This window comes from Bos taurus, chromosome 28 (assembly GCF_002263795.3).
Source record: "Bos taurus isolate L1 Dominette 01449 registration number 42190680 breed Hereford chromosome 28, ARS-UCD2.0, whole genome shotgun sequence".
In the NCBI taxonomy this organism is placed as follows: domain Eukaryota; kingdom Metazoa; phylum Chordata; class Mammalia; order Artiodactyla; family Bovidae; genus Bos; species Bos taurus.
In genome coordinates this window covers 44,381,031-44,392,945 of record NC_037355.1, presented here as the reverse complement: position 1 = coordinate 44,392,945, position 11,915 = coordinate 44,381,031, and the positions used below count along the sequence as shown (strand labels likewise).

At 51.8% G+C, this 11,915-nt stretch overlaps 1 protein-coding gene across 1 annotated transcript in view; it reads left to right on the top strand.

Annotated features, from left to right (window-relative positions):
* The first annotated feature begins 418 nt into the window (after nt 1–418).
* The window catches only part of ALOX5 (arachidonate 5-lipoxygenase), a 46,244-nt gene continuing 34,747 nt past the window's right edge, over nt 419–11,915 (top strand). Inside the window, exons 1-3 of the mRNA NM_001192792.2 lie at nt 419–658; nt 6,936–7,134; nt 9,052–9,133. Coding sequence (NP_001179721.1) covers nt 509–658; nt 6,936–7,134; nt 9,052–9,133 — 431 coding nt within the window. The 5' untranslated portion in view covers nt 419–508. The remainder of the gene's footprint in view (nt 659–6,935; nt 7,135–9,051; nt 9,134–11,915) is intronic.

The window sequence follows — 11,915 nt, the reverse complement described above, 5'->3', positions numbered from 1 at the left end:
GACTGCTAAAACACACGCCAAGTCGAGGACTTGAGGTGCAGGAATGGGTGACGCTCTTGATGCGAGTCCGGCGGGGTCAGAGCTGCGGGAGGGCGGGCCCGGGGGCGGGGCGGAGGCGGGAGCGGGGCGGGGGCGGGGCGGGGTGGGCCCGGGGCGGGGTCAGAGCTGCTGGAGGGCGGGGCGGGGGCGGGGGCGGAGGCGGGGCGGGTCCGGGGGCGGGGTCAGAGCTGCTGGGGGGGCGGGGCGGGGGCGGGGTGGGGAGGGCCATGGGCGGGGTCAGAGCTGCGGGAGGGCGGGCCGGGGGGGCGGTCCCGGGGGCGGGGGCGGAGCGGGGGCGGAGCGGGGGCGGGCCCGGGGCGGGGGTCCCGGGGGCGGGCGGGGCGGGGGCGGTGAGGACCCGGAGCGCTGGGACTGAGGAAGCTGCGGAGCCGGGGGGAGAGGTGCTGAGGCGCGCGAGGTTCCCCGTGCTGGCTGCGCCCGCGCCCCGCGGCCCCCGCTGCCCGTTGCCATGCCCTCCTACACCGTCACCGTGGCCACCGGCAGCCAGTGGTTCGCGGGCACCGACGACTACATCTACCTGAGCCTCGTGGGCTCCGCGGGCTGCAGCGAGAAGCACCTGCTGGACAAGCCCTTCTACAACGACTTCGAGCGCGGCGCGGTGAGGGCGCTCGGCCGGGACGGGCTGGGGCGGCCGCGGGGCAGGGTGCGGGCGCGTCCAGGACCCATCGGGGTGGCTGGGACCCAAGCTTGGGGGCGAGGGGCTGAGCACTTAACTGAGCACTTGCCCAGTTAAGGATTGCGCCCACTTCGTGGGACTCCATAGATGGCGCCTCAGCAGTGGAGAGAATGAGGAGGGCTAGGGATCCAGAGACCTGAGTTCCACCAGGGCCTGATCACTAGCTCGCTCCGCCCCCATCCCGGGCGTCAGTTTCCCCAGACATAAAGTGCAAGTCTAGGAGTCCTGGCTTCGGGTTGGTCTAGGAGTCCCAGCCGGTGGCTCAGTGTGGCACTAGCTGATGTCCCCACACCTGGGCAGCTCACACTCCCAGGCCAGGTTCCCAGAGGGATGCAGGGCGAGGGAACGAGAGACCGAGGCCAGGAGAAGATTTTTGCAAACCTGGAGGTTTTCACTGGCTCCCAGCAGAGTGTACACCGGGGAACACTTCCCCCCGGAATGTGAGTGTTCAGAGAAGGAAGAGGGAGGAGGGCTTCCCTTTTCCCCACCTCACCAGAAACCCTGGTGCCCTGGGAGTACAGGGAACAAAGGGACCCCGTGTTGACTGCGCCTCTAGTCTGCGGTGCCACGCGCTTCAGTAAGGTTTCATTCGGAAGTGGATTCCCAGTGCTGACCTGGGCGTGAATTCTAGCCTGTAGCGTTCTCTGTGAGCACAGAGGTGCTCACAACTGGTCCTCACCAGGTGTCTGGTGCCCAGTCCACTGGGTTTATTAAATGATCATTATACTTCAGTGCTCATTAAATGTGGTGATAGTCCCAACACACTATAGGTACACAGAAAATATCTGTTCCCTTGTGCCACTCCCAACTTCTGAACTGGACCGTAAAGATTTAGTTTTCATGAGGCTGTCTTTTTATGTCTTCATTATTTTGTTGAACCAAAAGGAATTACTCATAGCTGACTATTTTTGACAAATAAAACTGGCAATTTCATATGGTTCAATATTCATGAAGCACGTTTTAGGTCTGCAGAGCCTAAAGTCAGCCAGTAATAGTTCACTCCTTTTCCAGACTCAGAATGGGCTTGATTCCCACCCAGGTGCCTCAGAACCTCGCTCTGTAAGTCCAACTGCACTTAGCCAAGTTCAGCATACTTATGCGGCTAGAGAGTACCCTTCTGGAAGAGTTTTTAGGCACTGAGTATAAGAACTACCTCCTGTTGTTTGATTTCCCCAACCAGGGACCTGGCCAAGAGGATGGTGGTGCAGGAGGGCTAATGAGTCATCCATTTGTGGTGATGATACCCTCAGCTGTTTCTGAAGCACCATCATTTGCTTCCATTATTTTGTGGCTTCCACCACCATGTGAGGAGGACAGGCTGCAGGCTGCTTGGTCTTTATAATCTGTCTTCAGGGGGTCCATTCGCCTTCACACACTATGCATCGGTGTCTACGCACCGGTGTGTTCATCTGTTCAGCATGGGGCACGTGGGTGTGGCTTCTCAGAGGGGAGATAAGGATATGACCAGAACACGGGTGTTGGAAGAGAGATGAAAGCATCCCTCTGTTCACTATTTCCCCTCCCTGAGAATTCATTCAAATGACATTGTGATTAAACACCTCGGTGAGAGTCCCAGAAGCAAATTTCAGAAGAGATTTGCATATCACATTTCCATTGGGGTGAGAAGGGGCACTTCAGGAGGGGCACTGCAGGGGACTTGCTGTCTCCAAAGGCTCTTTGAAAAAATCAGCTTTTGAGAAAGTTCCCGTTGATGCAAAGTTACTCCACACTTGGTCTTGCACAGCCCTGAGCTACTTCCTCGTTCTCCAGACAATGTCTCTTTAAGGACAATCTGTCCCTTTGGGGTAAAGGTGAGGGAGAAATCTTAGAAGAAATACTTGTGGAGAAGATAATGCTATCCCATTTAACCTGAAAAACATTACAGTCATTATAGTAATAACAGTAATGGTAACAACAATAAAGACTTTTTCCAGGCAACCAATTCAGACATTTCCAGGTCATTGTCAGGTCAACACTGCACTCCCCTCACTCAAAATTCAGTCCCTGTAATGAACAGGACTGCTTTTTTCCCACACCAATAAATTGAGTCACAAATCACTGGTTATTCTCATCAGAGTTCTGCAGAGTGATTCAGGACTGGAATGGGAATCAGAGTCTTTCACAAGTGAGATTCTCCTGTCAAGACAAATTGGTGTTTCTTTGACTCTGTCCATTTAAAGTAATTCAAGTCCAGGTGGGATGACTTTCACAGATCGGAAGACTTCTGGGAAATCTTAACCTGAGCCTTTTTCATTCCCTGGCAGCACTGTTAGGAAAGCAAAAGGCCATAGGTGCTGTTTAGTATATCTCCTTGAATGTAGTCAGTGAGTGTGAACAAGTCTTACAGCTTCACTTCTTAAATATTTTCAGTGAATATTCTTACAATATGTTCATGAAGAATATATTCTAGAATACTGCCTTCCCAGAAAGACTATATTAGTGAAGAATAAGGGCTTCCCTGTTGGCTCAGATGGTAAAGAATCTGCCTGCAGTTCAGGAGACTCGGGTTCAATCCCCGGGGGAGGGGTGGGAGAGATCCCCTGGAGAAGGAAACAGCAACCCCTCCAGTATTCTTGCCTGGGAAATCTGAAGAAAACATATTTCCTTCTGATCCTCAGTCTATCCTTTACCTGCCCTCTCTGCGCCATCTATTCCCTGCGTTCTGCCTCTTCTTCCTCCTTCTCTTCCTTCCTCTGCTCCGTTCTCCTCACAGTTCCCCAATGCCTGGAATCTCTGCCATCTTTTCTGCTCCAGTTTCTCCCTTCTGCTGTCTCCTAGATTCTCCCAGGTCCCCAGTTCTTTGCTTCTTTAATCTCCCTAACCAATCTAATCTCCCTGCCCCTTTTCTCCCTCTCTCTGCCCTGCCGCTGCTGCTTCTGCTAAGTCACTAGCCTCTCCCTATCCACCCCTTAATCACCTCCCTCTCTCTGCTCCACAGCCCCCTCCTCTCCCTTCCCACCCCCCATCAGCCCCTCGTTAGCCCCCTCCACAACAGGCAGTCCAGGCTGGACCACATCATGACTGTTCTCTGTCCTTCCTGTAGCAGGAATCTGGGGCAGAGACAAAGGAACCTTTCTTTAAATGTCGATATAAAGATCAAAACAAAAACTGACCACCTAACACTTTGCTGAAATATTCCAAAGCCTTAGGGTTGTGTGTTCAATGTTGAGTTGAGAGCAACTGGATGAAATCAGCAAGCTGGCCCTTCTGAGAAAGGAGGCTAGTGAATATCAGGTTTCCCTGCCTCCACGTCTCTCTCCAGTGCCTGACTGCTGCACCCACCACTTCTGCCCCAAGAACTCCATGCACCAGACTCCCTCTCCTATATGTGAATTCCTCACCTCCTTTCTCCACATTCAGAATGCCCTGCTCATTCCCCTTCTCCACTCAGCCCACCTCCAAAATCTTACCAACTCCTAAGAGCTGCCTCAAATGCTCTTCTCCATGTCCTCCACCCCACTCCACATCACGTTCATACTCCATAGAGGGCTTGAACCCGGGCTGAAAGCCAGGTCACCTGGCTCCCAGACCAAGGCTTTTCCCGTGATGCGATCATCGGGAGAAGTGAGAGGAACCCAGACTGGGCCATCACACAGGTATGGGTTCTGATCATGGGGCCACCAGTTACTTACTAGCGTGGTAGCTGCCTGACCTCAGCCTGAGCCTCAGTTTCCAGCTATAAAATGAGATGATCATCCGCTCGGCAGGCACATGTGCTGTATTTAGTGTGTGCCCTGCCATCCACTGTCGGCCCTGTAGACTGTGCAGAACGGACGTGTGATGTTAATGAGTCAACAAGCATAGTATCCATCCGCACACTGGCCCAGGGAGAGGAGGAAGGAAGGTCATTACACCTCCGGCTCTTTGCTCCTTCCTAAGACCTGACTTTTTGTTTGATGGACAGGACCCTGAGATCTCCCCGGAGGCCCCCTCTATCCTTTGTGACTCTCCAGCAGCAACTCTCCCAGAAACCAGTTTCCAGTCACCAGACTGTCCCTAGACAGCCTGAGTGAGGACTGAATTCCTCGGACCCTCGTTCACCTCCTGGGGCACTGCTCCAAAGCAGGGCCAGCCAGAGACCGGCCAGACGCGCAGGCCTGTCCTGCCCCCTCCCCGTCAGATAGCATGCTGAGTCCCTGTAAGTCTGTCCACTGATTCCATCCCAGGTGAAGCTCAGGGCCTTCCACCAGGTACCTGTAGGGGCCACTGGGGCCGGGGGACCTGAAGGGTCCATTCTCCTGTGACATAGGTGAGACAGGGTGACCCGGCTCTCCCTTCCCTCAAAGAAGCTACTTCATCTCTTCTTTATCAGTCGCTACCCACAGCTGGACGTCTGGCCCTCCCTCTGAGAATCGCCCTGGAGAGGCTCCGGGGGCTCCATCCCACGTCCCTGAGAATGTCCACCTCAGATGCTCATGGCTCAGTGGCTGTTCTCTCCCCCTTCACCTCAGCCTTCCTGCATCAGCCCCCAGACACCTGCAGCCCCTGACCCCCACCCCTACGAGCCGCAGGAAAGCCACTTCCCCTGGAGCCGCCACCCGGGGCCCAGGATTCACCGCACTTCACCACATGTCGACTTCCCTCTGCGGGGTCTGCGCTGCCAGCAGCAAGACACCTGCAGACCTCACTCGGCCTCAGTTGAGTTCTCAGTGAGAAACAGTTTCTGGCAACAGAGTAGCCAGCCCATGTGGTGGGTCCCTGACTGGTGAGCCGCTTATCTGTTCTGCCGTATGCCCCACCCTTCAGGCAAAAGAGCCCTCCCGTCCCATGGTGTGTCTCGTGAGAGAGCAGGGATCACAGACAAGTGCACAGAGAACGTGACCCCCAGCCGTGGGGCCTTGGGCAGGGAGGGGGCTGTCTGTACTACAGATCGTCGACCCCTGGGGAGAAGGCGGCAGGCCCCAGGTTGGAAAAGGAGTCCCAGTGAGGGGCTGGATGACCAGAGGAGCTGGGAGGAGGGACAGGAAAGGTCCAGACCACAGGGAACTGGCAAGAGGCTTCCGCTTTCTGACCATAAGCGTCTAGCATCCGCAGCAGCAAAGATACGCAAACAGCTCCCTGTGCTCGGAGCCAGAGGGTTTGCTGAAAATACCCAACTTCCCACTCTTCTTAAGAAGTCCTCCCAGGGGTGTCCTGGGGTTTGGAGGGCGAGCATGGAAGTGGGGATGCACAGGGTCTTGTGCACGATGAACACCCATCCCCTCTACTTATCTCACTATTGCACTGAGAACTCTTTAAGTTCTGCCAAGGAAAAACCTCAGAGATGGGTGAAATCTGGCTTAGAAAGTGCCTCAGATGGCACTGAGTCTGGGGCTTCCCGAACCTGCTGGTCTTCAGAACACCCGATGCAGTGTTCGAGCCCCAGCCTTCTCTCCCAGCCACACATAGGGTGAGGAGGGCCTCCAGCAGCACTGCCGCCGTGCCGGCTCTTCTGGGGTCAGGAGTCTGGCAGCAGCCCTGGGTGCAGTGCTGCGCGTGGCCTGGGACAGACAGCAAGGCCAGCCTCAGCCCACCACTATGCCTCCGACGTGGTGGGAACCACTCATCTGATTTTCTTGGCATCACTGTGGCTCAGGGAACTGCAGAGGCCCCGGGACAACTTGAATCTGTGTGACTTCACTTTCACCCGAGCCTCCTCATTTTCACCCAGTTATCTGGGTGATAACTGATAACGAGAGACATATGGAAAGGCTTGGGCTGGAAGTCCAGCTCTGCAATTAGTAGTGGAAGTGGGACTGAGTCTACTGACTGCATCTGAGACACGGGCACAGCCTTCCCTCCTCCCAGGGTGCCTGTGGAATCGACACAGCAGCAGTGAGCCCTTTGCCAGTTGCCCCTGTGTGCAAGGACGTTTGCCTCGCCCAGCCCTGTGGGGAAGCAGGGCCAGCAGCCTGCTGCCCTTGTGAGTGGGGTCAGCTGCAGAGGCCCTCACAGCCTGGCCTGGAGGAGGCACTCCTGCCTGGAGACTCCACCTCCCCCATCCTGGGCCTTGTGAAGACAGCAGAAGGTCTCCCTCCAAGCAGCGCGATCACTTACGCACTTCCATCTCCCGAGGGCAGAGCTGGGGGACTCGGCCATCTCTGTCACCCAGGGCGCAGCACAGAGCCATGCCAAGAGCAGACATCTCTGCTAAATGAGCTGAGGATGATACGAAGGCTCAGGGGCTCCCAGACTCTGATTTGCCTTTTCTCCTCCGCAGGTTGATTCTTACGATGTGACAGTGGATGAAGAACTGGGCGACATCCAACTGATCAAAATCGAGAAGCGCAAGTACTGGTTCCATGACGACTGGTACCTGAAGTATATCACGGTGAAGACGCCCTGTGGGGATTACATCGAATTCCCCTGCTACCGCTGGATATCGGGCGAGGGCGAGATCGTCCTGAGAGATGGGCAAGGTGAGCGGCTCAGTCTCCGCCCACCTCCTGGGCTTCCAGAAAATGAGAGGGTTTTGGGCCCTCCATCCCCGAAGAACTGTATCCATGGGAATAATAACAATGCCGCCCATGGCTGAGCACCTGCTCTGCGCCCTGATGCACCTGCAGGAAATGTGACTTCCTCTGGGTACTGATAAGTCCCGGGCTCAGAGGGTGGAGTGACAGGCTCCAAGCTCCATCCAGCCATGTCCCCCCTCTGCCATACAGTCCTTCAGGGGAAGATTATGAGCCCCCCACTTTTGTCAGAGGGTAACCAGGGTCTCTAGTAGCACGTACGCCTAGGACGTGTCCCTGGATGGATGGTTCTCCAGTTTAGTTCTTGGCTCTCCTCTCTGGGAGGTCACAGTGGGGCTTGGGCTCCTAGGGATCCCACTCAGGCCAGGGAAAGGAAGGAGGTGACCAGGAGTGCCTGTGCACCAGCTCGGAGGAATCACGGGCAAGGCTCACGCTCAGTGGTCACCAATCATTAAACCTGAAGTCTCACCTAAAATGTGCTCTCTTATGCAAGACCCTCAAATGTGCAGACCCCAATCTGATGCTTCCTCGCGAGGCCATTCTTGGTAAGAGACACACAGCTAGTTTGGTTGGAGGTGGAGGAGAGAGACGAGATGGTGGGGTCAGCTCAGGCCACTTCCCCTCTGAACAATGCACCTCCCCACTCTCTCACCAGCCTCCTAACATGATTCAAATCTGTGCCTGGTGCTCTTAAACCCTCAGACCACATCCCGTTGTTTCTGACCTGGAGTTTAACTCAAGAAAGAAAATTTCAGGAGCATTTCTGAACTAGATGATTGGGGCAAGAAGGATTTTTACCTTCCGTCCTCATGGCAGGGAAAGATCACAAAAGCCGTCCTGTCTTTTGGTGGCCACCATGGAAAAGGTCACAGACTGGACACTTCTCTTCTACCAAGGTTTTGAAATTGCGAGCTCCACTTCCTCCTGCCCCCCTGCCACCCAGGGTCTCAGCTGTATAGTGCAGTCCTTCTTCCCACAGACCCCAAATCTCTTTCCAGCAAAAAAAAAAAAAATGAAACATTCAAACTGGGATATTTGGAAGGCATAGGCCAGTGTGGAAGGCCATTAGCACTGCTAGTCCTAGTGGGGTGGGGGAGGGAAAATGCCAGAGTAATTCAGAAGGGGAGAGTCCTGCAGCCAGACTTGCCTTGGGAGGAGCTATAGCCCTCAGCAGAGATGCAGACAGTCTGAGGAGACACTGCAGAGAGGCTGAGAAGAAATGTCTTCTCCTCACTGTCCCACGCCCTCCACTCTCTAGCCAGGGTTCCCAGTGGCTTGACCCAAAGTGAAGCCCACTGATGCACTGATCAGGGGCCCTCAGGGATAGGACAAGACGAAGGGTGGATCTGGAGGGGCACATGGAAGCCACCCAGCATGTCTCACTGATCCGTTGCCCTGTGGCAATCTTAGTGGCTTTAAATAGCCATTTTATCTTGCTCATGACCTTAGGGGTCAGGAAATTGGGAAGGGCTCAGCTGGGTGGTTCCTCTGTGAGCCGTGGGCAGCCACTGAGGGGGGAGGGCTAGAGAATCCACTTCTAAGATGGTTCTCTCACGTGGCTGGAGCTTCGGGGCTCCGCGGTCTCTTGCTCTCCACATGGCATCTCATTTTTGAGGCTTCCCCATAGAGCTTAGACTTCTCACAGTTTGGTGGTCTCAGGGGACTCATGCTTCCTAAGTGGTGGTGGGCTTCCGAGAAGCAGAACGTGGATGCTGCCAGTTTCTTCACACCTGACTCTGGAAGCCGGCCCACGTAACGTGCACCATATTCTGTTGGCACAAGCAGGTTTCTGGGGGAAACCTGAACACTGATGTTATTTCTGTCCTTCTCTAGGCTCATTTCACACATGTGCTTTCTCCACAGCGAAGTTGGCCTGTGATGACCAAATTCACGTTCTCAAGCAGCACAGACGCAAAGAACTGGAGACACGGCAAAAGCAGTATCGGTGAGTATTGGTGAGACTGAACAGCCATGGAGCCATGGTTTCTTCTGTCTCAGAGGCATAGCTCTGCCCACCACTTACGGCCATCAGTGTTGGTATGTGATGACCAAAGCACCAGATCCCTTCAATTCCCCTCAATACCCAAGCTCCACCTTACCACCACTCCAAGCAGAGATGGTGAAAGAGTTATGAAAGATGTGGAATCAACCATATTGACATTTGGAAGCAATGGGACAGCATTCTCTCACTTCCCATTGTAGGGATTACACCTCACTTTTTATGTCTTCTTATCATACTTACCATAAAGTATGACTTCCCTGGTGGCTTAGATGGTAAAGCGTCTGCCTACAATGCGGGAGACCCGGGTTCAATCCCTGGGTTGGAAAGATCTGGAGAAAGAAATGGCAACCCACTCCAGTATTCTTGCCTGGAGAATGCCATGGATGGAGGAGCCTGATAGGCTACAGTCCGTGGGGTCGCAAAGAGTCGGACACGACTGAGCTACTTCATTTTTTTTTTTTATCATACTTAAGTTATAACTGTGATACATGATCCACAAGGAAATTGACAAATCTTTAGCAAACAGACCAAGAAAAAAGAGAAGACTCAAATTATTAAAATTAGAAAGAAAAGAGGGAACCTCAATACCAACCTCACAAAAATTAAAATGAATGAAAGGGAATAGAATGAATAACCGTATACCGACCTGTTAGATAACTTAGATGATGCACTTACCTGGTGGTCCAGTGGTTAAGACTCTGGATTTCCAATGCAGTGGGCACTGGGACATCCATTCAGTGGCACTGAATTATGAATGCATGCTAAACTATAGATGAGTCTCAAAAACATGCCAAACGCTATTTACAAAAGGCTGTATGTTATGTGAATCTCTTTTTGTGAAATTTCCAGAATAGGCAAGTCTATGGACAAACATTAGATCAGTCATCAGCTAGGGCTGAAAGTTGGGAATGGGTCGTGGGGAATGACTATTAGCTTGATGCAAAGTTTCTTTTGGGGGGGTGAAAATACTCCAAAATTAGATTATGGTGATGGTTGCACAACTCTGAAAATATGAAAACCTTATAATTGGATGTTTTTAAGGGATGAATTTTATTGGATGACTTTCATTAGATGAATTTTTACGGGATGAGAAAATTATATCTCAGTATAGCTGTTTTTCATGTTCACTTTTATTTATTTATGTGGCTGTGCCAGGCCTTTGTAGTACCACACAGGATCTTTGGTTGTGGCATGCGAACTCTTAGTTGCAGCCTGTGATGTCTAGTTCCCCGACCAGGGATTGAACCCAGGCCCTCTGTATTGGGAGTGCGGGCTCCTACCCACTGGACCACCGTGGAAGCCCCTTAGTACAACTGTTTTAAAAGATAATACACATGAGCAAGAGTTCACATCTGGAAAGTGATGCTCAATGGGCTGTATGCAGCCTATAATTTAATGGGAATTTGTGGAATTCTGAGTGAATGGAGCTTTTATTATCTTTCCGTTTTTGTGTGCATTTTTAAGTATTTCCTCAGGATAGATGCCCAGGAGTGAAACTGCTAAATCAAATAGTATAAATTATTAGTATGTGTTGACAAATTTCTTTCCAAAAATCTTTCAGCTAGTTTTCAGGATCAGTGTGTGGGCATCCATTTCACTTAATACTTGCCAAAGCTGAATAGTATCTTTTATTTTTTAACTTTCCTAGTTTGTGAAAGCATCTCTTAGCTCCTTATTCTTCCCCCGCTTCTCAGAGACCCACTCCTGCCCAGTGGTTGAGAAATCCCCATTGAGACCACTGATTCCCCAGTCTCAAAATTATGTTTAGCTCTATCCGCCTTTCCTTCAAAAAGTTACATTTCCATGAAACAGAATGGAAAGTGAAAGAGTCATACACATGTAGATATATTTGATATAAATATATTTTGATGTATTACAAAGGCGCTGATGGTGAGTGGTGTGGGGCTATTCAGCATCAAGCAGAATGGAAAGGAGGCAGAGAGAGAGAAAAAGGAGACTAAACTGAACTCTGCATCACGGTGTTCAGAAAACTTACTTTTGGATTGAGTAGGCTTACATATTAAAGGCAAAACTGTTAACACTTTTAAACCATAAAAGATTCTTCTTCATGACCTCAGGAAAAAAGATTTTTCAAATAAGACTCAAAATGCCCTAACCATAAAGAAAGACTAATCTCACCTATTTCAAAGTGAGGAAGTCCTGTTCCCTACAAAACAGCACAAACAGACTGAGAAGGCAGTTCACAGAATGATGAATGAGAATTATTATTCAGTGTGTACCAGGGATCTCTACAAATCTGCAAGAAGAGGATTGTCAGTTCAGTAAAAAAATAAAAAAGACACTTGCAGTCACTGCACAAAATGTGAACAGCAACATACAAAAAGGTACTCAGCCTCATTTGTAACCGGAGAAATGAAAAGATCAGAATGAGCTATTGCTACTACTACACTACACACACAGGCAGAGCTGAAACCACCTGACAAGGCCCAAGGGTCAAAGAAGGCGTGCAGGTGGGGAGGCTCAGGCACTGCTAACAGGGCTGGAAACTCAAACAACCTCTGTTACCAGTGTTGTAACATCTGATGGAAGTCAAGCTACATTACGATCTGTGGCTCAGAAGCTCTGCTCCTGGATCCAAATCCAGGTGTGCAGCTGCACCTGGACACATGCACAGAGACGGCCACAGCAGTGTTACTTATGAGAGCAAAACAACAGAAACCACCCAGTGCCCATCAACAGTAGAAGAGAGGAATAAATTATGACA